This window comes from Syngnathus floridae, chromosome 6 (genome assembly GCF_059516105.1).
Source record: "Syngnathus floridae isolate MCC-2025c chromosome 6, RoL_Sflo_1.0, whole genome shotgun sequence".
Taxonomy (NCBI): domain Eukaryota; kingdom Metazoa; phylum Chordata; class Actinopteri; order Syngnathiformes; family Syngnathidae; genus Syngnathus; species Syngnathus floridae.
The window spans coordinates 14,463,252-14,489,632 of NC_142418.1; the positions used below are offsets into that span (position 1 = coordinate 14,463,252).

The 26,381-nt window shown below is 42.4% G+C and overlaps 2 protein-coding genes across 12 annotated transcripts in view; both read left to right on the forward strand.

Moving 5' to 3' along the window:
* The window catches only part of lingo1a (leucine rich repeat and Ig domain containing 1a), a 163,661-nt gene extending 158,256 nt beyond the window's left edge, over positions 1–5,405 (forward strand). For all 10 annotated transcript variants that reach the window (XM_088378019.1, XM_088378021.1, XM_088378026.1 and 7 more), the window contains one exon: positions 1,358–5,405. In XM_088378019.1, coding sequence (XP_088234145.1) covers positions 1,370–3,217 — 1,848 coding nt within the window. In that variant the 5' untranslated portion in view covers positions 1,358–1,369 and the 3' untranslated portion in view covers positions 3,218–5,405. The remainder of the gene's footprint in view (positions 1–1,357) is intronic.
* A 3,245-nt stretch (positions 5,406–8,650) lies between these two features.
* Positions 8,651–26,381, forward strand: part of hmg20a (high mobility group 20A) — a 71,233-nt gene continuing 53,502 nt past the window's right edge. Inside the window, exon 1 of one of the 2 annotated variants that reach the window (XM_088379503.1) lies at positions 8,651–8,965. The gene's annotated coding sequence lies outside the window, so the exon portion shown is untranslated. Of the gene's footprint in view, positions 8,966–26,198; positions 26,318–26,381 lie in introns of those variants that run through there. The other variant, XM_088379501.1, reaches the window with a different exon arrangement.

Consider the following 26,381-nt stretch of genomic DNA (forward strand, 5'->3'; position numbering starts at 1 on the left):
ATTCGTTCATTCAAAGGACATGCCTGTAAGGGAGCGATAGCGATAAATCATGACATGAAGCTGGCCCGTTGCGTTCGTTTGTATCTGGCAAAGGAACGTGACCTGCTAAATGTGCAAACGTGGATTATGATGGGATCATTGGCCCGATTGGGCGTCGGTGGTAATCACGTAATCTCATTTCATTGACTCGCATCCAAAATCCTCACGAGAGAAACCGACGGGTTCTGGCGTTCCCTCTTCCCTGATCGATATGGCTTAGTGAAGAAAGATGATGGAATGCTCTGCAAGGCTGTTGGTATAATCAACATCTCCATCATTTTGATTAAAGATGCTATCATGGGATGTCTAGTGTTTGCCTTTGACCTCAGAGGGTCAAACATGAAATAGATGTTGTAGACTGAACTGACATCCCATCTGTCTCGAGGTTGAAGTTCTTCACAGTTGCTAGCAACACTTGCTAGCATCCCAACAATTTGCTCGTTCTGTATCTTATCAGACAATAAGATACCGTCCTTGCGGATTTTTTATGTTTTGCTCCTCAAGTTGGGTCAATGCCAGCATACAGTTCTTGTATCAAAACATGTGACTGAGTTGTTGAGAACAGCATTTGGATCCAGAATAATTATGGTGAATCCATTTCGACAAGTTCTTCGAACACCCGGGAAATGATGATTACGCAATCATCCTTCAAGTGCAGATTGCTAGCAGATTGCACCATATTACCATCTACACGACTGGTGGTAATTTAATCAAGGTTGACTTAGAATCTAAGTCTATCTAAATCGTAGATAGTCCTGATTTTATTCCACGTTTTCTCCATGTAGACAGCATTTGTCAGCTAACTATCCAAACCGTTAACCGACATCGTCCCTCCATTTTTTTCCCCTGCTTTAGTAGTATCAAATTGATAGAAAGGAAAACGACAGGGTGCACCTTAGTGGAACAAACCCTTGATGTGCACAGTAGGAATTGGATTGCGGGCTGAAAAATGTTAATCTTAGTCGCAGCTGCACCCCCGTCCCCGGTTATTAGGATGATAGCAGTCGCTGATTGATCACCCACGAGCCCTGCAGTGGGAACGGCGCTCAGTAGAAAAGCGGCAATAACGGGCCGGTGGCAGATGTGAGTGGATTGCCCCCAATGTTTGATTTTCCAGTTCTGTGCTGGGGAAGTGTACATACTTTTTATTGTCCAGTCGTTGGCTTCAATGGAATGATCCTTTCCTGGTGTATTTATAGGAATAGCGTCACATGAGAATGGGTTCTTATTAAAAATGTATTGATTGTTGAACAAGACTGCTTGTGCCTGTCTGGCGCTGATATGGCTTTTCTAACGCAACACTACCTTGTTCTTCCAGGTAACCGATAAGATGGCGGCTCAGGAAGCGACCGGGCACAGCTTCCTGGTGACGTGCTGGCAGCCCGTTCTGATCCTGATGCTGGGCACCGTGCTGTCCGGTTCCACCACCAGCTGCCCGTCCCGCTGCGAGTGCAACATCCCGGAACGTAGCGTGATGTGCTACCGCAAGAAGCTCATGACGGTTCCCGAAGGGATCCCCGCCGAAACCCGGTTGCTGGACCTCAGCAAGAACCGCATCAGAACCATCAACCCCGACGAGTTTGCCAACTTGGCTATCCTGGAGCATCTGGAGCTCAGCGAGAACACCATCTCCACGATTGAACCCGGCGCGTTCAATAACCTTTTTGGCTTACGGACACTGGGACTGCGTAGCAACAAGCTCAAGCTGATCCAGCTCGGGGTCTTCACGGGCCTGAGCAATCTGACTCAGCTGGACATTAGTGAGAACAAGATCGTCATCCTGCTGGACTACATGTTCCAGGATTTGTACAACCTACGCTCGTTGGAGGTGGGCGATAACGACCTGGTTTTTATCTCCCATCGCGCTTTTCACGGCCTGAGTAGCCTCCAGCATTTGAGTCTTGAAAAGTGCAACCTGTCCTCTGTGCCGACGGAGGCCTTCACCCACTTGCACAGTCTGATCACGCTCAGGCTGCGCCACCTCAACATCAACGTGATTCGGGATTATTCCTTTAAACGTCTCTTCAGGCTCAAAGTGCTGGAGATTGCCAATTGGCCCTATTTGGATACAATGACCCCAAATTGCTTGCACGGATTAAACCTGACCTCTCTGACCATTGCGAACGCTAACCTGACTTCCATTCCTTACGTGGCTCTCCGCCACTTGGTGTACTTACACTTTCTCAACCTTTCCTACAACCCGATCCACACCATCGATGGGAATAAACTGCACGATCTGCTGCGTCTTCAGGAGTTTCACCTGGTCGGAGGGCGACTGGCCATGATTGAGCCCTACTCTTTCCGGGGTCTCAACTACCTGAAGATTCTCAACGTTTCGGGGAACTCCCTGACCACTCTAGAGGAGTCGGCGTTCCATTCAGTGGGCAATTTGGAAACCCTGGCCCTGTACGACAATCCCCTCGCCTGCGACTGTCGCATGTTGTGGGTCTTCCGGCGACGCTGGCGACTCAACTTCAACCGGCAGCAGCCCACCTGCGCCTCCCCCGAATTCGTCCAAGGCAAAGAGTTCAAGGACTTCCCGGACGTCTTGCAGCCCAACTACTTCACCTGTCGCAAATCCAGGATTAAGGATCGCAAGCCGCAGCAGCAGTTTGTCGACGAGGGCGCCATCGTACACTTCGCCTGCGAGGCTGACGGCGATCCGGCTCCGGTGATCATGTGGCTATCCCCGCAGAAGAAGTTCATCACCACCAAAACCATCGGAAGGATCTCCGTGTTGCCGGACGGGACCCTGGAGGTCCGCTACGCTCAGATTCAGGACAACGGAACGTACGTGTGCGTAGCTAGCAACGCGGGCGGCAACGACACGTCCCTGGCTCACCTGCACATTCACAGCTATTCGCCCGATTGGCCCTTCCAACCCAACAAGACTTTTGCGTTCATCTCCAACCAGCCGGCGGAAACCGGCGCTAACGACACGCGAGCTAACGTCCCGTTCCCCTTTGATATCAAGACGTTGATCATCGCCACCACGATGGGCTTCATTTCCTTTCTGGGTGTGGTCTTGTTTTGCCTGGTGCTGCTCTTCCTTTGGAGCAGAGGCAAAGGCAACACCAAGCACAATATCGAAATCGAGTACGTGCCGCGCAAATCGGACGCTGGCATGAGCAGCGGCACGGCCGACGCTCCTCGTAAGTTCAACATGAAAATGATTTAAAGACGTGCAAGGAATATAAAAAAAGACATTTGTGAGGACTAAGCACTGGATTTTGGTGTGGCCACACAGAAAATGACTCAAGAACCCGAGAAGGGCCGTGGCTGACTTTCAAACGAGAGCCGATGAAAGCATGGCCGCCGCAACGTGGCTCGTGGGCCCCGTTTTACTGCAAGACACGTTAGGCATAAACAGTTCATGTTCCTGTGGATCGATAACGGCAAAAGTATAATTGACAAGAGTTACACCCACCCGAGCAGCCAGAACGCGAGAGGTCGATGATGGTTCCGTGTCTGTTTTTCTTTTCATTTGCACACCGCCAACCCCCAGGCAACATGTCAAGTTCTGAATGATATCCAGCCGTGACCCATTTTCAAGTTGAAAATCAATACATTTCATCAGATGAGTGTTTGAAGTATGACTGCTTTGTCCTACTTTTATAGTCTTGACTGCGGCTGTTAATAGTCTGATCAGTCATCAGTGTCAAAGTCATCGATTGGAAATGCCCTCGTAGGTAAAGGACATCTGGGAAAAAAAGGGGACGTGTTGTTTGAATATTGTTTGGGGAAAGAAAATTGCTACTGGTGCCTGAAGGAGTTTCCATTGAAAAATTAATGGACAAATTTGAAAATTCATTCATCCAAAAAAACCTTTTGGGGTAAATATTGAGTATAATTTTTTCAATGCATTTTTCCATTGAAAATGATGTTGACAAAATTTGGAAATTCATTCACACAAAAAGAAACGATAGGGATAAATATTGTGTATATTTTTATGCATTTTTTTCATTGGAAAGTTTGTTGACAAAATTTTGGAAATTCATCCATCCAAAAAAAACCCTATTGGGATAAATATCGAGAATATTTTTATGGATTTTTTCCATTGAAAGATTTGTTGACGAAATTTGGAAATTCATTCCTACAAAAACCTATTGAGATCAATATTGAGTATAATTATATGGATTTTTTTTTCTTTTTACTTGTTCCATGTAATTCCCCTTTCTCACCGTAGAGCGTTTCAAATGGTCCTCTACTGGTAGGCACGAATATCAAAATACATAAAAGCACAAAGGATCTGAAAAAATTGAGAGATTTGAGATTGAGTGGGAATAATTACAACAAATTGCAGATGAAAAAAATTCCTGCTGTGGCACAAAAAATGAAATGTTGTGAAGGGTTTAATTAAAAAAAATGAATTTGCAAATTGTAATACTTCGTTAAATTGCTCTGAATGTTCGAAAAGAAAGAAAGAAATATTTTTGTTGCTATTTTTGCATTGTTTAAAACACCCAATGTTGAACATTCATCTCCTGCATCCACATTTGGAAAGATTTTTTTGTAATATTGGGAAAACAAACTGGTCAGTTATATCAAATTTAAGCATGAATTTGAAGAGACGGTTGGGTTTTTTTGGGTCAATGCTGCATATTGATAATTCCACTCAAACAGCAATTGTTGGTTTTTTTGTGTGTGTCTAATATTTCATTGCTGCTATCACAAAAGCCGTGGAAGTGATGATTATTCACACGTCCCCCCCCCCCCCCCCCCCCCCCCCCTTGAATGTCAACATTTATTGTCCTCCTTGTGAGAATGTTGTGCTTCTTCTAGCCTTAGTTTCTCAATTGCACACTGTGGACAGCTGGCGCGTGAGCCTAAAGGCGGCCGGCAGCTCCATAACAGGGCCTCGCCGCAGACAGAGATACGCTAATGGGCTGCGAAAATGCGCTCGGCGGCCACAGCGGCGGCGGTGGCGGCCGCATGGATGCTTTCACCCGTGGATGCAATGTGAAGCAGCTTTGGTGTAATCTCTTTTGCATAAAGGAGAAAGAAAAAAAAAAACAAAGCAGCCGGGCAAAATGGCTCACGGCTTATGAATGCTGTCTGTGTGTTCAAGGTGTGGCTACTGTTCCTGACATCTTTTGGTCCTGAGTCAACTAGGAATTCATGTTTTTTGGTTTGTTTGTTTTTTTGACCTTGGACTATAATGAACATGTAGTCCAAGCCAACTTTTTATGAAAAAAAAAGATACTTAAAAAAAACAAATATATGGAGAAAAAAAATCATTCAATTGTTCTGTGCAATAAGGTAATATGCAGATTTTTTTTTTTTTAATTAACAAAATTTTGTTGATGTTGAATTGTTGACAATATGGTATGTTGTATTAAACAATCTATGGGATTTTTTTAAACACACTCTGCTTCTGTCTTTTTTGACTACAGAGATTTTTCGCAGTCCGAAGTCCGTATTCGTGGTGCCTAGAGGTAAGACTGATTTGTTCTGTGACTACATTTGTATCGCAAATCATTGCTCCCCATTGAAATGAATGCAAATGCAATTAATCCGTTCCAGCTTTCCCTGACAAAAAAAAACTAATACAAAATGTGACTCTGTTATGCTATAGTATGCTATGCTATGCTATGTCATAACATACTACATGCCCTTGGTTTTTGCGAATCCAGCAAGACGCCGCCTCGGCTAGGGCACCTTTGGGACATCGGCCATTACCGATTTTTCGGCCCTCTGGCGCTATCAAAGCGCACTCATTTGTCATGTGACTTCAAACTCCGACACCCAGAGTGGGAACGGAGAGAAGCTATTCTTGGTTGTTTGGAGCCCCGGGGAGTGACGGGAGAAGCATCCCTCACATATTAGATGTGTACTTACAATTCTAGGTCAGGAACGGGCTGATGTATTCTGCTCGGAAAAAGTACACGCTTACATTTACACGCACGCATTCACCACCGGGTGCTCCCTGGACGCTCGTCAGAGAGCACACGCCTATATTTGGAAAACGCTTTTTACATTCAAAGAGACGCTTGGATGTCAAACGTTTTCTCCTAACCACGTGGAGATCAATTTCCAGCATTGGTGGGAAGCGCAGAGGAACTTCAATCTTGCAATCCGCCAGTCCCGCACAATGGAGTCAAAAAATCAATGTTAGGGTTTCAATTTTTTTTCTAAAAGAAGCCTTATGGTCATTTTTTTATCCCAAAAAAGCCTTACCATACATGATCTTTTTTTAATTTTTTTTTCAAAAAAAGCCTTACTATACAGGGTACGGTTTAGAAATAGGGTTTCAAATTATGGTTAGGGTTTGCAAGTAGGGTTTCAAACTAGGGTTAAGGTTTCAAAGTAGGGTTTTAATTCAATCTTATTTATGGAGTAGTTGAAAAATAACCACAAATGCATACAAAATGATGGACATGAAGTAAAAATCTGATATATGAAAACAAAGACAGTTCAAACGATAAAGTAAGAACATCAAAACTTTGATTTCTAATTAGTGTTACATGTGTACATTACACACAAACACGATTCTCCCAGCGGACACAATCCATAACAGCAGCCAATGGATCAATTGAAACGATCGAGTGAGCAGCTGACCGGCTTGCTAATGTTTCCCTGGTGATTTGGAACCCCCTGAGAAGCAATAATCCACTCAAGCTTCTCTCGCTCCTCATGACCAGCCTCCAGATCAAACACAACCCATAAAATGCCTTTTTACCACATTCAGTAAAATGAAGGAAATCACATGTGGTTTTAAAACAACTGCAAAATTTTGCCACATTTTCGGTAGCTTACGACATATAAATGATTCACATGCTTATATTCTTCATCCTTTTGAAAAATGTTAAATATTACTGCAGATTATTGCCTCACGAAGCCCACTCTTCTTCGTTTGTGCCTGCGTGGCTGCATGACACTGCCCCCCGGTGGATAAGTCGTACACACAAGAAGCATCAATAAAATAATCAGGATGTCATCATAACGTATTATTTTTCAGTGAATTGGATCGATGACGACGGCTGACGACGGGTAAAGCAAAGCCAGCTGCTGCGCCGTAATCAAAACGCATTTGGCGTTCATTAGAAAGAATGGCGTCCTGCAGTGGAAAAGGCCGCTTATTAGCGAATCGAAGGTGCGCTCGCAACGTGCAGTCTGTGCGGCCTATTCCCGCGACTTTGTAAGGACTCTAAATTGGCTCGTCGTAATTACAGGCCGCGCGACTTGAAAATCGTTTTGGATTCACGGCGCCATCGAGTTGATTATTATCATTATAATCATTATTATTATTATAATGATGATGCCACATTTTCTCCTTGTGCGAAACATAATTGGTGAAGAGGAAAATGGCGGTTTTGGATTGAAATGCTTATTTGCTATTGGATCCTTGGTCTTCAAGCTCTGATTAGAAAATCTTAGACGTGGTTTGGAAAACCTACTTTAAAACTTTAATTTTAAGCCCTATCCTTCAACCCTAACAATGGTGTGGACCCCAATTTTGAAACCCTTACTAGATTACTCGTGGTATCGGTTCTTGGTATCGGTACTGGTGATTTGAGAGTAAATACACGTCTTCATACCCCAATGAGAATTTTTTGTTCATGTTGGTCAATCCTTCCTCATTCTCGCCCTTTTTCACGGCGTTGAATTGATTTAGAAGTCAGATGAGTTGCAAAATTATCAAGAGGCTCTTCTCTTACCAGCATATTGTCCTCATAGCTGAAATTTTCATGGAAACGAAATTGGCCCCCGCTGTCAACCGGCTGCAGAGTGACTCGTTAAACATCAACGGTGAAGCCTTAATTAGCGTCCCTTCAATATGCCAGCCCATGTGTTCGCTCTCTTTGTATATATACCTGTCTGCCCCTTTTTTGTTCATCCGTTTGTGTGTGTGTGTTAGCATCCTCTTCAGCATCTTCCTGCCAAGCTATGTTCTTGTTTCCATGGAGACTGCTTTTGCCAGTGATGGCTGGCCCACAGTCCACAGAAAGGGAGAGCGAGAGGAAGACGGATTTCTTGTTGTGCTGCTTGTTAATGAGCGTCTCTTCTTGTGGCGGCTCCTGTACTGAGACGCAGCGAATCAGATTTGGCTTTTCAGGTAGTGCGATGCACGTGCTGCCTCTCGTGATTCGTTTGTTAGCGCAGAGAAGCCTTCATAGATGTGCTGCGACAGGCTTTACTTTCATATCAGGACTACATTGATAAAATTGCTAAAAACTTTGAAAAAAAATATTCTGTACTCACCAGAGATGAATAATGGTCTAGGTCTGGAAAATGTCTTTCGAGTGATAATAATTGAAAAAAATTCAAAGAAATCAGATGACATTTTATTGTGTTGAATGTGAAGTATGTAGCTTCTATTTATATAGCTTTTTTATTTTTCTGCATTTTGTAAATTTGTGCTAAAGTATACATATTTGTCCACTGATTTTTTTTAAAATTTGAACATTTTTTATTGACAATATCGCTGAGATTGCACATTTCCTGTTTGAATCCAAAGTTGAAACGCTTTTGTTTCTCTGCTGGCACATAAAACCGCAGTAAAAAGGCACAGGTTGCGGCAGATATTATCTGCCCGCACTGAAGGGGGCGTACGTGAGTCAACAGGTAATTAATGCTGTCCCAGATGCAGGTGGCAGTGGACGAGACAACGGATGTCACAAACAAAGCTCAGATATCTGGCATTGGAGCTAAAAGTGAAGTCAAGGAGACATTTTGGGGATTTGATGTCTTGAGTCATGATGGACGAGCCCCTGCTGTGTGTTTTGGGAGTATTGGAGAAAATACAGCTGTGAAAAGCTAGTGGCTCACACATATGACAGAATTGTTGTGATAACATCAGAGCTTCATGGGGTCCAGGCCAAAATGAAAGAAAAGCTGCCGAAACTAAAAGAAAACAAGGAGGACTTTTGCAAGAAAGTTTTTTTGTGGCGAAGGATACGCGAGTGGGCTTCATCTTCAAATAAAGGTAATAAAATGTGTGTGTGCGCATGCATGTGTAGAATGCTGATGAAATACGAAATAAGCAGTAGCCAATTAAATAAGCTACCATTTTGTTTATATTTTTGTAAATGTGACTCTTTTCTCACCAACCACGAACCTCACCGCACGTAACTTTTTTTTATTTTTCGCACGTTACTAACTGGCTAAAAAGTTGCAGAAACTCGGTGGCGGCCATGCGGAAAATCGTCGCTGTGCGTAGGTTAAATGTGACGTGAGCGTGGCGTCTGCCCCCGAGCCTCGCCCCTTGTCAGCCGGTTGTCGCTGCATGCGCATGACAGCTGACATCGGCGGGCTGAGTCGGCGACAGCTTGGGCACACGAATGTAAACATACATCGACGCTGACAAACTGGAAATGTTCCATTTTTACGCGTTGTTTTCCGCACATCTCTCCATCTTCCACAAATACGGAGCATCCTTTTTTTTTTTTTTTAATCTAAAAAAAAACACTGGGTGCTTAATATTGCTGAAGTTTCGTATGGAATTTCATAATACGTCCTTGTCGACAGTTACCCTGCCAGCCTTTAGAGTTTGCTGCCGGCGTCCGTCATCATCAATCAGAAGATACTTTGGCTCAAGTCCTCATTAGTCTGGTTTCCTTCCAAACGTATCACAAAGACCGTCTATCCGTCCGTACGCCCACCCAAAGATATATTATCCGGATAAAATGAAAGAATTCCAAGAGGGCCTAAAATTGGATACAAATGGACGCCTAGAGTATCCCAACATACTTTACACACACCTCAAGCAATTTCAGACCTTATTTGTTTCTCCTCCAGGCTGAAGGGGCAAATGGTTTTCATGGCATGAGAAGGTTTGATGCTGCCTGCCGGCTCATGTTCTGCTCTCTCTGGTCGCACCCAATCGTATTCCGGCTTCCATTGACGATAAGAAACGAGAGCGGCCATTGTGTCCCCGCGGCGTTTCGGGAAGGAGAGGGGGGGTGACATTGAGTGACGATTGAGGGAGTTACAACCTTAGCGAAGAACCATAGCAAGGGGTAAGCGCAAGAAATCCGATTTCTCCCTTTCCCCTAACACGGGCCTGAGCTGGCGGTAGTACAAGGCCGGGATAAATGGAAGTACATCAGAGTGGAGGGATGAGATTATCCTGCCTGGGATTTGGATGTGGATTTTGAGGAAACGCTGAAGGTGGGAGTTGTGATGAAGCACTCAGAAGAGGGCAGTCAGTTGAAAGATAAGCGACAAACCTGAGATTTACAAGCACCTACCCTTGTTTTTGTTTTGGTTTTATTTCCTCAATAACTGCATCGGCGTAGCGGAGGTCGTGCGGGTTTCCTCGTAAAGCCGCGGCTGTGCACATTATGAACGCTCCGGCGCTAATAATTGCTTCCATTTGAAAGCGCTCCCATCAGGATTCACGCAATTAGCTCTTCAATAAACAAACCGAACGTGTGTTTCAGAGAACAATTAGTGCTTTTACTAATGACCAAACTCCTTACGTTGGTGTTCTTCTGTGGAAAACGTGGTCTAATTTGACATGGTGCTAATCTTCTTTCTTTCCGGTAACAACAGTATTGTGGCTTTTGTAAGATTCCTGAGTAATCAGAAACAAGATACCAATACAAAATATGCACATGAGGTGCAGGGATTATTTTGTCCACTTGGGGTTGCTATCATGTACGTGACTGGGACTTTGAATTGTGTGGCTTGCAAGGCAGGGCCTACTCTGGTGAGTGACGTGGGAGTTAGTGAGTGGCAGTTAATTCATTATTAGTAATTTAGTTTTCTTTTAGTTTTCTTTTTACTTATTAAAGTACTGCAGAAGTTATTTTTGTCACTTGTTTTTTTTGTCCTCTGCCAAAAAAATAGCAGCTTAGGCCAGTAAATCAGAAGCGTGACATTATTAAAATAAAAAAAGTCAACGAGGACTCGCATGGAGCCATTCTTCTGCCGCATTAGGAGGCTCTCAAAGAAAGTGTGTCATCAATTTTTCACAGCTTAGCTTCGCTCTTTGGCGGGACAAATACATTTCCGTCATTGTCATCGGAAGTCGCCGGCGACGCTAAAGCATAAGGGATTTTTTTATTTTTTTTTATTTTGCATAAGCAGGTCACTTCAACCGCACGAGTTGCATCAGCAATAACGAAAATGTCATTACATCCTCAACTCTGAAAAGACAATTTTTAAAACCAACCAGAGCAAAGACATTGTGACTCGCTAAATATTAAATGCATCCTTGAGTAGGAAGTACAAACCTGCATGGTAAAAATTTGAAGGCCAACATTTCTTCTTGGGCATACAAGAACTGGGACATACGAGTGTCCTTTTGAGTTACATGCCGTTTTGAACTTGACATTCGACATTCTCATTTATGCAGAATGATGTAAGACACAAGGAATGAATGGCTTGTACCATTTTCATTTCACTGCGAGGGGAAACGTTGCTTTTTTGGGATACATCAGTCAGAATGGAGAATAGGTGCTTTTGTTATTTCAGTCTTAAAAACATCACCCCTGCTTTTGGAGCCAAGACCTTTAACGAGTGCCTCTGCCTTTATGTGGCCTATAATATATATATATATATATATATTTTTTTTTTTTAAAGAATTTTTGAATCTAGTCGAATCTTTTGATTAAGTTTATCTGCACAGTCAGCACTTTTCTAGCTGACTGTGTGATAGCTACTCTTGAGCTGCAGTAACCTTGAGTGGAGACGAGGATCCCATATGCCTTCCTTATGACATGAAAGTCAAGAATTTATAATCATCACTTGCACTACCGTATTCATCCCGAAGAGAAACTTTGTGGCATTGAATACATAATTGGACATTTTTAATCTAGGGGATGTTGCTTAAAGAGGCGAGATGAAATAATTAAAAATAAGAATTAAAATAATTGAATTTCTCTTGTGTTGGGTTTAGTTAATCAGTTAATCGTTGGTATAATTTGTTCTGAAACAAAATGCATTCTTGCTAATACTCCGTTTTTTAAATAGATGAACAGTCATTCCATTTTAAACTCTTCCTAATCCTAAACAATCAAATGACTCAAATATGCTAATATGCTAACGCACTAAGATTATGATGAAAGTGATCAAAACAAAGTTGCTCGCTATATTGATCCAATTAACGACCCTTTGAGCTGATAATCACACAACTCATCCACGTTTTATAACACTAACATTAAACATTCATGCTGAGGTCCCCGTTGTAAAGCAGCTTCACAATTTCTTCCCATTTCCGCACTTGTGCCACGGTGGCAAATCAAATAAACATGAGTGTTTCTTTTTGACGGGAACTTCCAGGAATAAAAACATACTGAAACGCCGACGAGCTAGAAAGGTAAGAGAAATTGCAGAGTGAACACCTTACATGGCCACATTTGAATTGTAGATATTGTAAATGAATTATGTATTTCATCACAAAGACTTAATAATTAAAATGCGTGAACGGCAAATAGCCCTGGTTAATTATTCAACTGCATTGTTTTGTGAGGCGCCATGTCGTCTCGCATCAGGTGAAAAGTTGCGCGTGTGACTCGGTGCTAAGATTATTTTGTTCCACTAAAAAGGTTAAATGAAATGACGCTGGAACCAAATGACTTGTAATGCTTTGAATTTATGATGTCCTACTACTGTTGCGGCACGTTTTGGTTTGTAATAATAGACAATAGAATCAATTACTTTGATTGGAACATTGACTCAGCCTTGATTACAGCTAATTTGCTTGAGTCAGAAATGATTCCGTTTATCAACCAGTTATGAATTAATATGAAGGCCGCATGTTTCTGTATCTAACTGCTGGCTCCTGAATTTACCCCCGGGGGATCAATACTTTGTCTGTCTGTCAATTACTGCTTTTATTTTTTATTTTTAGATTATTATTTTAATTTTTTTACTGCTTTTTTAATGTTTAAGTTAATGATTTTTTTATTTTTAGATTATTATTATTATTTTATTATTTTTACTGCTTTTTTATTCTAAAAGTTAATGGTTTTTAGTTCTTAAAGATAATCCCAAATTAATTGCACGTCAGTAATCTACACTGAACAGATGGATTATGTTAAAAATACTGCAACGCATTTTGAACATTTAATTCAGTGATTTTTTGACTTGACCACTTAACACTTGTGGTCGACATCACCAGATGTTTGCCGTTTGACACCCACAAATTTGCCTCATATAAGATTAGTTTTTTTCTTTTTTAAAATGTCATTCGTTCATTCACTGTCTGCATTTATGCTTATTTTATGCTTATAATTCTGCACTAAACAAAATTTGGATGGCATCAAAGTCGTCACAGCAACACCTCCCTCTAATTCCAACATGTCACGACAACTTCTCGTTAACAGATGGAGGAGGAGAATATCATCGCAAGATGTCCTCATCCACGCTTCGTAATGTAAGGTTCCGTCGGCTTCCATGACGGACGAGACGGGGGACGAAAGGTTGTTTTCGTTCAGGTCCATCCGTTGGCGAGCTCTGATGCAGCACCAATGACTCGGCAGGTACGCCTACAAAGCGTTGCGTCACGTTGCCATGGTGATATGCATCATGTGGTCACGCAAATGAAATCTTTGCTTTTTGCCCTCATGTCGACGATTAAGGTCTTTCATCAAACAAAACTTTCCAAAATTGCATCCTGTGCCCCATAAATGAAGGTGCCCTTCTCTGTGAAAACTTCCGACAAGTAAGAGATGCACCTGCTGGTTAATGAAACATCACAGCGGCGCGCGGTGCTGACATATATGGGCCAACCCCAACCATGAATCCTCCGAAATAGTCCTCCACGGTCCTCCAGAGACTCTCCATCCACATTCAGAGAAGATGGGAAGCGCTCGCTACCCATCGACCCTGGTGGCCCCAATCCGAGATGGAGGAGTCTGTTGCCATGGTGGCGCTGTGGAGGACAGATGGCGCTCACTCATGAAGAGGCAATGTAGGAAATACTAAAGATGCGACGACGTAGCACGTCAGATACCTTGAAGCGCTCTAACCATGTCATGGGAATTTTCCAGAACATGTGAAGAGAAAACATACTTGAAGAAGCGGTGTGGGGCGGGCAAAAAAAAAAATCGAATTTCAAATCCGAAAGACTGGCCAGAAAATCTAAAAATAAATTAAAATATAAATTAAACTATAAAATGAAAAAAAATATATATAAAATAAAAATAATTTAAAAAATAAAATAACATTTGTTTTAATTATGAAATAAATGTTCCGATAATTAATGATTGATTATACTTTGTAAACCCTGTTAATACTTTATTTTATGATCTGTTAATGTTATTTTGTCCCTCAATTATCTCACAGCATGAAATATGGGCTTGTTTAATTAAACACAAAGCTATTGGTCTAATTTATGAGTGGAAGCGCAGATTAATTGCACCTTCTGCCTTCTCATGGTAGAGCATTTAATTATTCCGCCTGTCACCACATGGCTGGATGACATTAGTTGTTGTAGATTAATAATATTTTTCACACCAATTACATGAATTTTGATGATATCCTGTGGCACTTCTGATGATCTCTCATGGCAGAGCAATGTGATGGGGAGTCTATAAAACAAATTTCCATAACATACTATAATATTGGAAGTTCTGTCTTGTTTCGGAAAACATTGTAATCCAATTGAAATTAATTTTGCATCCAGTTTCTCCATCTGATTCAATTGTTTCCATATCGAGAGTCCCCCCCCCATACCCATGCTCGCTTTTCGATAGCATTTTTGCTAACAGGCACCCAGAGACTGCTCCACTGCAGTATGGATGACCGTATGGAGTGCTGCAGACGTTGGATACACAGCAGAGGCGAGTAAAAAAAAAACAAGCGGGCGGCCCGTGCTGCCTTCAGGTGCAGGTTGATAGAAGAGAAGCTTTTTTTAGCATCTGGGCCAGCCGGGATAGTGGACGTTTCAGAGGACACTGGAGATTACAGTTAAGAGTGAGGGAAGCATAGCGTGACTTTGCTGTGCGACTTTTATACAAACCACCTAGGACTCTAACAGGGGAGGGAGGGGGGGAGTCTTGAGGCATTGATGGAAAGAGCTGCAAAGACAAAAATCAATATTTACAGCGGGCTGTCTGGAGGAGTTTGGCCACATCTGGCTCCCGTTGTTTTGGACTGGCGGTGGCTTTTATCTCCTGTGATTATTCCGACTGTCTTTATCATACAGATTGAAAACAGGGCGGCTCCTCAACGGGGGCCAATCGCATACCATTTGCACCCAGGGCGATTCCACCTCACTTCTCCCAGTGTATTTACTGTCGTTGACCTTTCACCGTCAGCCCTCATTAGCACCGCTGCACGTAAGCCTCGGGCCGAGCGCGCCCGGAGGTTATCAATATTCCGGCGTCCCCGTCGGCGCTGCTGATGAATGGCTGCCGACTTACCCAACCTCGCCCCCATCGCCTTTCTCCCGGGGTCGCTCGGCGCCTCAGGCTACCGTCTCTGCCCGGTATTGATGCGGAGACCTCGGGAGCGGTGTCGCTGGCGCCCTCTAACCCCGCCGCCCAATTTGCCTTCGCTGCGCGTTGAGAGAATTGCGCCACACGGAGAATAACCTTCGCCGATGCAATGAAATGAGACGGTTAATCAAAGTAGAGAGGAGAAAAACAGCTCAATCCAAGACGGAGCTGCTGTTGCTCCTTTTAGCCAGTTAGAGACTCTGCTTTGAAAAATGTTTTTAATTAAAGCAGTGAACACTTGAGAATCTGGTCACGTTGACATTTTTTTATTCTTATTGTGTTACATTTTTACCTACCAACCTACTTACATAAGCCTGCAGCTAACTATAGCTATCTGCTGAAGAAAAAGTCATTTGAGACTTTTTGCTCTCTGTGCGGCCCTAATTTTCTGCCTCATGAGGCTGTGAGAGAAATATCGTTTGATAGATTTTGTCTCACAAAGTGAAAAATATACTACTGCGTTGCTTGAACTATGTGATAACTGCTTAGGGCGGAAATTCAACATCCAAACGTATTTTCGGTCACATGATTCCAAGATGGCTGCCTCTGGCAACGTTGTCAATGGCTACATATTGGAGGATGCTTATAACTTTTTTTTAAATTAGATGATGTTGGGTCAACATATTTTTTGTACTCTACAAAATTACAAAATGTTGTTTTATGTAAAATCATAAGCTTCCAGAATATAGCCATCAAACTGTTTAGCTAACTAGCAGCTCGCTATTTTGCTAACCAGTGAACCAACTAGCCGACTCTCATTTTAACTAAATGACAAACTCTTAATATACTAGCAAGCTAATCTTGCACAAAAAAAGTTAGTCTTTGTAAACTTTAACTGTAATTTTTTTACTGTAGCAGCATTGGGCTTCCGTGGGTTGCCTCCTAAAATGGGCTAGAAAAACTGTAGGCCAGTTTTCTTAGCATTTCATGATTCATAGCGCGCACCCGCTCCCTTCCGGCCGGCAAGCAGGCCCGTCGAGGCGGCGGTGCCGCCTCATTCCAGCTGGTGTCTCCACCACGCGCCAGATGGCCTTGCTCGTCTGAACAACATTTGCCCTCCTGGTCTCAAAGCGACAGATTTTGTGCCAAAACGTTTACTGTACATCGGCAGATAGTAGCGCTACGCTGGCGCTGGAGCAACGGCTCCGCCTCTCGCTGAGCACACCCACAAGTGACGTTTAGCCTCTTCCATTTTTAATTTGTATGTTTTTCAGTGCTGAATACTAAAGTATGAAATGGACAATCAAACAAAAAATTATATGCTAGGCTAACTTCTTCCAATAGTGGAATGAGCCATCATTCCAAGAGAGTGTTGCAGCTATTAGAGAATGCTAAATACACAACGGGAGAGCTCCACTTGAGGCAAAATGCTCAAAGCAAAGGAAGCCATGCAATATAATGTGTGCACACCCCCACACACCATATGGTCTTATCATATAGCCACCCCCATAGAAGAAGAACAAATGGCAGAGGCTTAATACGACAAAAAGCACACATTACATGTTGTGCAGGCAACATAGGAAATAAATGCGCAACTCCCACAGCCTCCATTTTTCCAAGCGGAGTAGATGAGGTGAATGACTAATGTGGAGGTATGAATATGTCCGGGGGATTGTGGCCACAGCCTCGGAAGAAAGTCAACTGTATAGCACGCCTCGTAAAAAGCACAGTAGTAAAATGTCTCGGCCTCTTTGCAAAAATGGAGGCGATATAATTTAATGAGCCCGATAGGGTCGGGAAGAGTGTGTGTGTACTTGCTGTTCAACAAAGCCATTGTGCAACGTTGTGGCCATTATCTGCTCCACGCTTGCGCTTTGTTTACACTTTGATATAAATATTGTAATCGGCGCTAAGCCTGAAATGTGCATTTTAATCCTCAAACTCGTCGGCGGGAGTAAGTAGCATCGTCAGAAACGTGTTCATTTTTGAATGAATGTTATTTTGTTGATTTTAGCATTCGTGTTTGTTTGTGTTTGTGTGTGTAGCAGCTGTGTACAAAAAAGAGGCTACACACAAAACGCAAAAATAGGCACGACCTATGCTGACCTCTGCACTTTGTAAAAATGATACGGCGACGATTCGTTGCAGATTATTTGAAGGTGTGGTTCGGCGAGAATCAGCGCTTGAAACATTCTGGTGCGACTGGCCTGCCGTGCGGCGATAGTGTCGAGGCGATTTAGGTTTTGGGTTGTCCACAAAGATCCTCTGAGAAAGCCATTATGGAGTGTCAAGACTGTTTTGCTATCAGTACTCAGGAGTCGATGGAGCAAACTGAGGCGCCAAGTTTTCCCTTCTAATTTGCCCCCTCGCACCTGATAAGGCACACCAGGGTAAAGGCTATCTGGACTATGCAAACATCCAAGGATGCAGAAATTGCAAGATTGACAAAGGAAATGGTTTGCTTTGCCTAATGGCGCTATCGATCAAGATTTGGCATCAGCCTCATTCCAAGTAAATAGAGCCATCGTATTGAACATGTGACGGAATGGTGCAAAATTGTTTTGAGGCTTTCATGTTGCGGATTTTTAAGATAAACTTTACCTACGTTTTAGCCTTCACGGTTATCTCGTCATTCAGAAAAGTGCATTGAGGCCGCCGGCACAAGCTCAAAGGATCTCACAAGTACGCTTAGTTAACATAAAAGCTGGCAGCAGTTCATGGTATTCACTTCAGGGCCAACACCGTCTCAGTTGTTTTTAATTTAAAATTTCAATTAATTTAATTACGAGGTTATTTTATCACCCATTCAGCTTTTGAACATTCAACTGCGCGTATAACAAGTGCTTCACGTACAGTCAGAAAGGAATTGCATCAGAGGCTAAATGAGAGCAACAAGTTCATGACATTTGCTGTTTTTTAGTGCATTGCTGCCACCATCTGGTCAGGAGTGCAGTTTGGCATTTAAACGAACCCGAAACTTAGTTGGAGCTTTACGTCTTCACGTATGAGAACTGAGAGAGCATCTTCATTATTCAAAATTTCAAAACCTCATTTTATATACTAGGCAATGTTTTTGTTTATTTAAACTTAGCAGTCAGAATTTTTCTCATTAAAAAAAAACAATTTTGTTTTTTTGGGAGGATGGAACGGATTTATGAACTTTCCATTCATTTCAATGGGAAAAGATGATTTGAGAATGAACACCAAATAAATCAAACTCGTCTCAAAGCACCACTGTATATTAATTCATTTGTGTTTGGAATCATATTTTGAACATTTTGAGAGTCGGGTGTTCTGTTCCTAAATCCTAAAGACTTCGACCCATTTGCCACTGACCAATTGGACACTCTCAACAACACCTGGCAGGAAGTCTGCTTACCAAAAGAAAACCAAATCCAGCAGTCATACAATTTCAATGCCACCCCTAGCATAATGTAGCGTAGCGGACTTGCGCGCTAATGATTTTGCTAGCCCTCGTGCAGCACGCCTTGCGCAATGGCCTGCATGCTGGCTAATGTCCCTCATAACGAGGAGACAGGTGGTCGGCGACCCGCAAGAGCAAAACCCCCGCGGATGCCGCATGACGACGGCGGCCGCAACATGGCCGCCACGCCATCGTACCCATTTAATTCCCTGGCAGTAATGTGGAAAATCCAGCATCTGTCTGGGCTTTATATAGCATGGCCTGAGGCTGTGGGAACCTGCAGTGATTCAAATGGCACAAAGGCCTGAAAAACAGCCCTCTTCTGCAGGAAGTCCCCAGGTCCCCTCTGCCTTGCCGCTGCTTCAAGGCAGCCCTTTTGCGTGATTTCAATTCGCCTCAGAGTTGCCCGTTGGAATCGGTTGCTCCGCCATACCTTAAAACCGGACCCTTGGCTTCAGCCTACGGATGCACTTTAGGAGTACTCGGGCTGTTGAATAATTGTATTTCTGATACATGAAGCAAAATAAAAAAAATTCTTAAAAATTACATCAAATTAATTCTAATTTCTGATTATAAAACAGTCACAGGAGACCACAAACTTTATCAATATCTCAAAATAAGGTGATTGGCAGATTTGAAATCTGCTTAGATTAGTAAAACTGTCCTGTTGCTAATATTATTTGCATTGATTGGAAAGCTTTGGGGTAGATTGGCTAGACATAGCAACACAGACAGGCTGAAATGTCATTGGACATTAACATTTTTTTTTTGTGCTTCTATGTGCAACGTGAGGTTAATTTTATTTTTAACATAGTGAGCACTAATAGTCCAGCATACCCATTTCAAAGCAAACTATCACTTTTACGGGATTTAATTATGTTTTTCATCACCGTTGTGCAGCAGAGGCGGACATACAATTAGGCAAGCACAGGCAATTTATTGCCTTAGGGTGCCCCAAGATTTTCAGGGTAGCCCAAACATCTCATAAAATGGATCAATAATAAAGTTTTCTTCCATTAATTTAGTCTTAAGTCGTGACTTCAAAACACATCAAAATGCTCCAGCCATCATGATGTTTAAAAGTTACAGATTTGACAGCTGGAAAGCTTAAAGTGATTATTTTTTTTGACCTTCTCAAATGTCATGCCAGTGTAAAAAACAAAAAAAAAGCTAACCAGTGTAAATATTTAGACCAGTGTGCTGGATTATACATACTAGGCGTGCAAGTGAACTCCATGAGACGCGAATAGTCACTGGATGTATTTAATTATATTCTGCACTTCACATCACTTGGCATTTAATTGCATTTCCTACTGTACAGATGTCAAATTATGCCCAGAAAATGAATTCCGAGGATTAGAATTGGCAGCATGCAAATGTCTCCGTGGTCCACTTCCAGTAGGCCAGCATTTGGTTCCATAGAATTCCCAATATTTTAAGAGGACATTTGGGATGTACTATGTGTGATCAGTTTTTATTTTTATTTATATAAAATTGTTATTGCACATTAAATGTGTGTAAAAATTCTAATGTTAGCATGCTAGTTTATAGCTGATTTACATTTATAGTCCCTGGGCTGGTAATTCTTTCAATAATTGACACTTTTTATATTAAATCAGGGTTGAAGATGGCTAACTATGAAGTGCCAGTCAAAAAAAAAAAAATATTAATTTGAAGTGCTGCCATTTCTAATAAAGGATTGTTGATTGATGCCTATATACTTTAAAATTTGTCATATTTGACTTTTGTTTGTGTGCCTTTTAGCGATGCTGGAAATTTGCATTTACCGTCACAAGTCTGTCTAATGAAAGCCGGTCGAACCCGGGTGACGAAATGGTCATCAATGATCGAATCGCATTGATTTGAATGTAAATTCTAATGACACTCAGATTGGAAAATGCCAAATCTTCCATTTGCAGGTCAGTATAGGTCAAGCTTTGCAAAGATGCGCAAGCTGTTTCCCTATGCCGAGGTTCATTATTTCATGAGCCCTGAACATTTGCTCTAAAAGCCTTTTTAGCTCTGCGAGACGCGTCTGCCACTGCCGTGCTTACAACTTTGGCTTTTCATTGAGTGGCGCGCACACACACACACACACACATGCTAAATCACGTTTGTTTTAAGATGCTAGTTGAGGGGAAAACAAGTCATTTGCATTCCCTTAGAGTATTTCCATTTGAATTGGTAAATAAGTGCAAGAGGGAAAATAATGAAGTTTGTCTGCATAAAACTATATAAATGCAATAAACAACTTCTCCGGTATTTGAAATAAACCAATAGAAGTGGACTCTGGATTTTATTGTTTTACTGGGTTTCACTTTACAAGTACTGGAGTACGAGTGAGCCATTGTGCGTAAATTAGCAATAAAATATTTCCTCGACACACAAATTATATCCGAACGTGGTGGAAATGGCAGACAGGTGGGTGTTAAAAGCACTGCCCGTGGTTTCATGTCAGAGGTGTGACTGTGTGTACTTTGATGACGCTGTCACGCATTAAGCTACTTTAGTTCTGATGGTTCATAATATGCTGCTCGCTGCTAGGATTTGCTGATGAAACCAGAAAGAGGTTGCAGCTCATCGCTACCCTTTCCTGACCTCAGGAAGAAAACAAAAAGCTAACTCGCGGAAATTGAATAGGGTAGTGTGCGCCGTTGTGAGACAACTCTTGGCCAATCGTCACCCCTCATTCCCATGAAAATCAGGTGCCGCTGTCCGTTAATATCAAGTTCATACAAATCGTCAGTCGAGACAAAGCGCCCAAATGATTTGATTAGCTTGCTAGCTTGCGTTAGCCAGCTCGCATAGTGCATATTCCTACGTCCAATGAATACACAGAGGTGATTCATTACTGTTGCCCTGAACATGGTAGGCTGCTAGTGTTGCACAAAGCCGATCTAAAAAGCTCCCAGGCGAAACAAAGCGCCTTCAGGATCTCTCAGCAAGCAATTAGCAAACAATAACAACTCCATGTGGCGTTTAATTAGTGACGGGGATCAACCACGCATTACGCTGTCCTGACCTCAACAAGTACCAAGAAAGTCAATTTGGTGGAGTGGGCGGGAGTGTTCATTGATTCCAGCAAAATCTGCGTAAAAGTCCACAAACCCCTCACGAGGCACCAAGCAGCTTGAGCGCTAATCGGTTAAAAATGATAAAATTAGCCCAAATGGTTGCTATTTCCCCGGGATGGTCATGTTTACATCGAGACGTCTTTGTTTAATGAAGGGCATTAAAGTTCTCTATTGTTTGCTCGCCACTTAAATCCACTTTGGCTAATCCCAAAGAAATTTAGGCTTTGCTTATTTCCCTCGGCGAAACATTACACACACAATTTCAAAAGAACTTGAAACTCGCTAACTACTAGATGCGCTCGTATGAGCCGACGTGGTCTTGCTAGCTGCTATACGGAGTTTGTAATTTATGCCGTTGCATAAATTTGCTGTGAAATCCTCAAAACATCCAAAAATGTGACTTCATTCGGGAGCGAGTTGGCCATCGGGAATTTCAGGAGATTCCCCAAACGGCCGGTCCATCTCAGGACCCATCAATGGACTTAAGACGAGCTAAATGTAAACGTGTAAAGGACATGGGACAGGCGTGTTTTAACACAAAAGGTGTTGGCTTATTCAAGCGAGGTCTTAAAAGCGGATTAAAGACGACCTTAAAGCTTAATGAAGACGACTTTCTTTGAACAGACGTTTGCAGTCTGGAAAGGCGCTCAGTACACGTCCATCAGACTGGCTTTTTAATTGAGAATCCTGTCACCCCCTACACACTTTTTTTTTCTTCCCCACGCACACCCTCAACCGTAAGAGTCATAATTAATCCGCCTCCCCGACAGGGTGGCCGAGATTAAAAAGTCTGCCGGACGAACCTTCAGCAAAGGACACTTTTCGAGTGGCAAAAGTCAAATCGTTCCGAGTAGCGGATTCATCAGACGATGAATTCCTGTAAATTTAGCAACCCAACTTGAAATTTCTCACTGCTCAGATGACGAATCAAAATAATCCGTCTAATTGACTTGAGTGGCAAAATGAAACCAAATTTTTCCTGCTGTGCTTTTTGAAAAATGCCACCATGTTGTTTGGTAGCTCTTTGTTGCTCGACCTTGGCGCGGGCAAAAGCCTCCCGGGAAATCAAAGCGCTCATACTTGATTGGGGGGGGGATTGCAGAGTTCATGTAAACAAGAGAGACTGCTTGCAGCGGGAGGTCGGAGCCGTAACTTATTTGCCAGCTCGCGCGCATCTTCCATTTAAATAAAAAGCCCGCAAGGTTTTTTAGAGCGGGGAGAGACGTCGCGGTCCATCGTAGCGTGTCTTCGTTCAATCGGGCAATTAATGTCGACCTTATGGTGGCATGTGAAAATATGGCAGCAAGTTTCTCCCATGGAGACACTTTAGCATGACTGTCTGGCAGTCTGGTCTCGACGGAGAACCGGTCACGAAAAGTGCAATTAATTTGCGCCCAAAGCGCTTTGTAAGAAATGTTTCTTAGAGAACAGAATACAGTCAGAAATGAGTCTGAATGAAAAGGATATGCTCATATATTCAGCGAAACATAAAGCTGTTGTCACTGCTCTCAAATCCTGCTTAATGTGGAGAGAAGAAAAATAATAAATAAATACAAATTAAATTAGTCACTAATTTTGTGAAATCTCTTGTCAGCATCAATGACAACTAAATATTGTCTTTGTTGACGCTGAATTTTTTTATACATTTGCACAGGTTTGTCCTGATGGCTTCATTTCTTCAAATCTGTGCTGTTTGATGTGAATTTCATCTCAGCAGCTTTTCCTTAGTGGCCATCGTAATTTTTGTTTGATTTGTTGGTCTGAGATGGAATTTTGCTGTCCAAAGTCCTCTCGCGTTTACCTGCTTGATTGATTATTTTCGAGGCAGCTCAAACAATTTATTACAAAGAAAAAAATCATTTCGGGAAAAGCAGTGTGCTAAATTCTTGCCCAGCGTGCAAACAAACTCACATTTCCTTCCACTTTTGTTCCGCTTTGGCAGACATCCGCACCACCTTGATTGGTTGTCGCCTTCTCGCCTTCAGCATCCGTCCCATAATGAGTTTGACAGCAGCGCATTGATTCGGACTGCGCGGTTCCCACTAATTGTGCTCGACTGCTAATGCAGAGCGACGCCGGAATGCCGCCGTGACCCGGGAAACCCCGAAAAGGCCCTCGGGTGTTTTGCACCCAAGCTTCCTTTTCTTCACACTCTGTCATTCACATGACTTCAAATGCGCTCAAGTCGTCTTAGGTGAAACTTAATTGGCTCTCCCTCCTTAGATAATAATAATAATAAAAAGTGAATATAGAGAGTGCCGCGGTGTTGCGTGTCCTTATCATTTATCAAAGACCCGGCGAGTTATACATATTTATATTGTCAGATGACATTTATGCTCGGTAAATACTCAGCGGACGTCTGACTCGATGGGACGGCAACGTCCAAGTAAATTAATGTAGAAAGCATCATCGGCATACACGCTGCCTGCACTGGTGCCCCGTCACCCCCCTCGGTGTCTAATTAGCAGGACAATACTTCTTGGCTGGAAAACTTCAAGAACTACACAAGTATTCATTACATTGCGGCGGAAGCACTACTTTTGTCTTTGTCGGGACTGTTTACATCCAAGGGCAACGGTTTGGTGGATGTCTAAAGTCATCTCTGTGCGGCCTCGGTGGAGGTTAAATTAAATCAAATTAACCATCAATTCATTGTCATGACATTTTTTTCAAAGCCTGAATTAGTCATAAAATTAAAAAAATACAAAAAAATGAAATAAATAAAATAAAATAACCATTCATTCAATCATGATGTTTTTTTCAAAGTCTGAATTAGCCATAAAATTTAAAAAATCCAAATATGTTAAAGTCAACCGAAAAGAACTGAACCACCAAGAACGATGAGGTTCTGGGGTATGTTATGAAAAATTAGACTATTAAAAAAATCATCTGAAAGTCTTCAATTCAAAAACTCAAGGTCTTGAATTTGGCTCTCCTGACCGGCCGCGTCTCCGTCTGCTAATTCAAAGCTATCTTGCTAATTAAATGCACTTGCAATAATGAAGAGAACACCATTTTCTCCTAACCGTTGTTTAGCCAGTTGCAAAGTTGCAAATTGATCCAGAATCAGCAACTTGGTTCACTCTGCTGAGCGGCTTACTGCGCTTTTACAATTTCTCGTCTTATCGCTAACGATAATGTTGACCCCGCGTCAGTGTTGAATTGCCCGAGCGGACGCTTTCAGGCCTGAACCCCGATAAAAAAGTACTCTTGCATGTCCTCTTGACTGGACTTGTCGTGGCAGACAACGAAAAAAGTGTCAAAGTGGCCGCAATTATTAAGAGTCATAGCGTCGTCGTATTTTTTAAAAGTTTGTCCCTGAGCTGACATATTTTTTTGGGATTGTCTGAGTTCTGAAGCCCTGATGGCAAACCTGTATGGGTGATGGAGAGATATCGCTTCTATTTATTTTCTTTTTAGCGCCGTAAAGGTTTCTTGCCGCAGCTTATGTGCGGCGTTATCTTGGAAATGTGTTTTGGGATTATCAGATCATGTTGGCCTGTATTGTTTCGGCCTTGTGACTCAGCATGGGTGTTCCATCATGCCCCAAATGTTGGCAGGATCTTTGCCGCGTTACAGGAAGCGCCTCGAGGTCTGAGCCGTCGCCTTGATAGCGTCTTAGCCTAGCCCGATGCTATCAGTTCAGTTGAGATCAAATCGAAACATGACTCCAAGTAAATAAAATTATGCCCGCACCGCACGTGTATTGCTACGATTAGGGCACCAATCGCTGGCGACTCAAAATGGAAAGAGAACTAGCCCTTAAAAAGCAATGTTAAAAACCCAATTTTCATTGGGTAGCTTAGCGCAAGGGTGTCAAACTAATTTTTTTCGTGGGCCGCATTGTCGACATTGCTTCTATTGGAGGGCCATTAGGACTGTCAACCCAGATAAATGTATGAGCACCTCACATTATATACAGTAAAAGCTACAAAACAAACTGACAAATAACTTGTTTTCCAATCAGACGAGTGAAAACTGGTCAAATATTTAAAAAAAAGATATTAAAAGTGAAGACAATTTGCAATTTCTAGTAATGACACACGAATTTGATGCACAATTCGTCTTCGCGGGCCACATAAAATGTGGCGGGCCGTATCTGGCCCCCGCGCCTTGGGTTTGACACCAGTGGCTTAGCGCTAGCTAGCTGCTATGACAGAGTACCAATTAAAAAAAAAATACACTGGGGTGCTGCCAGTGTAAATGACTGCATAAATTTTCATAAATTATATATTTCACATTTCACAATAATTTAGTTTGTCTGTTTTCTCCCTAATTTTTTTCTCCTGATTTATTTTGCTGTTTTCTTCGCTAATTTGTCATTATTTTTCAGAACCGGATGTTACGTACGGGAGATTGCATTGCGCGCGCTGAACACGGAAGTAGAGTGACGACCAAAATGGACGGCGAGAGGAGCGATTGATTTTGGCTACAAATGGTCAACGGCGCACACGGTAACTGTTTTAAAGAATTACTTTTGTGTTGTCGACTTAAGTTGTTAATTGTAACGTCTATTGT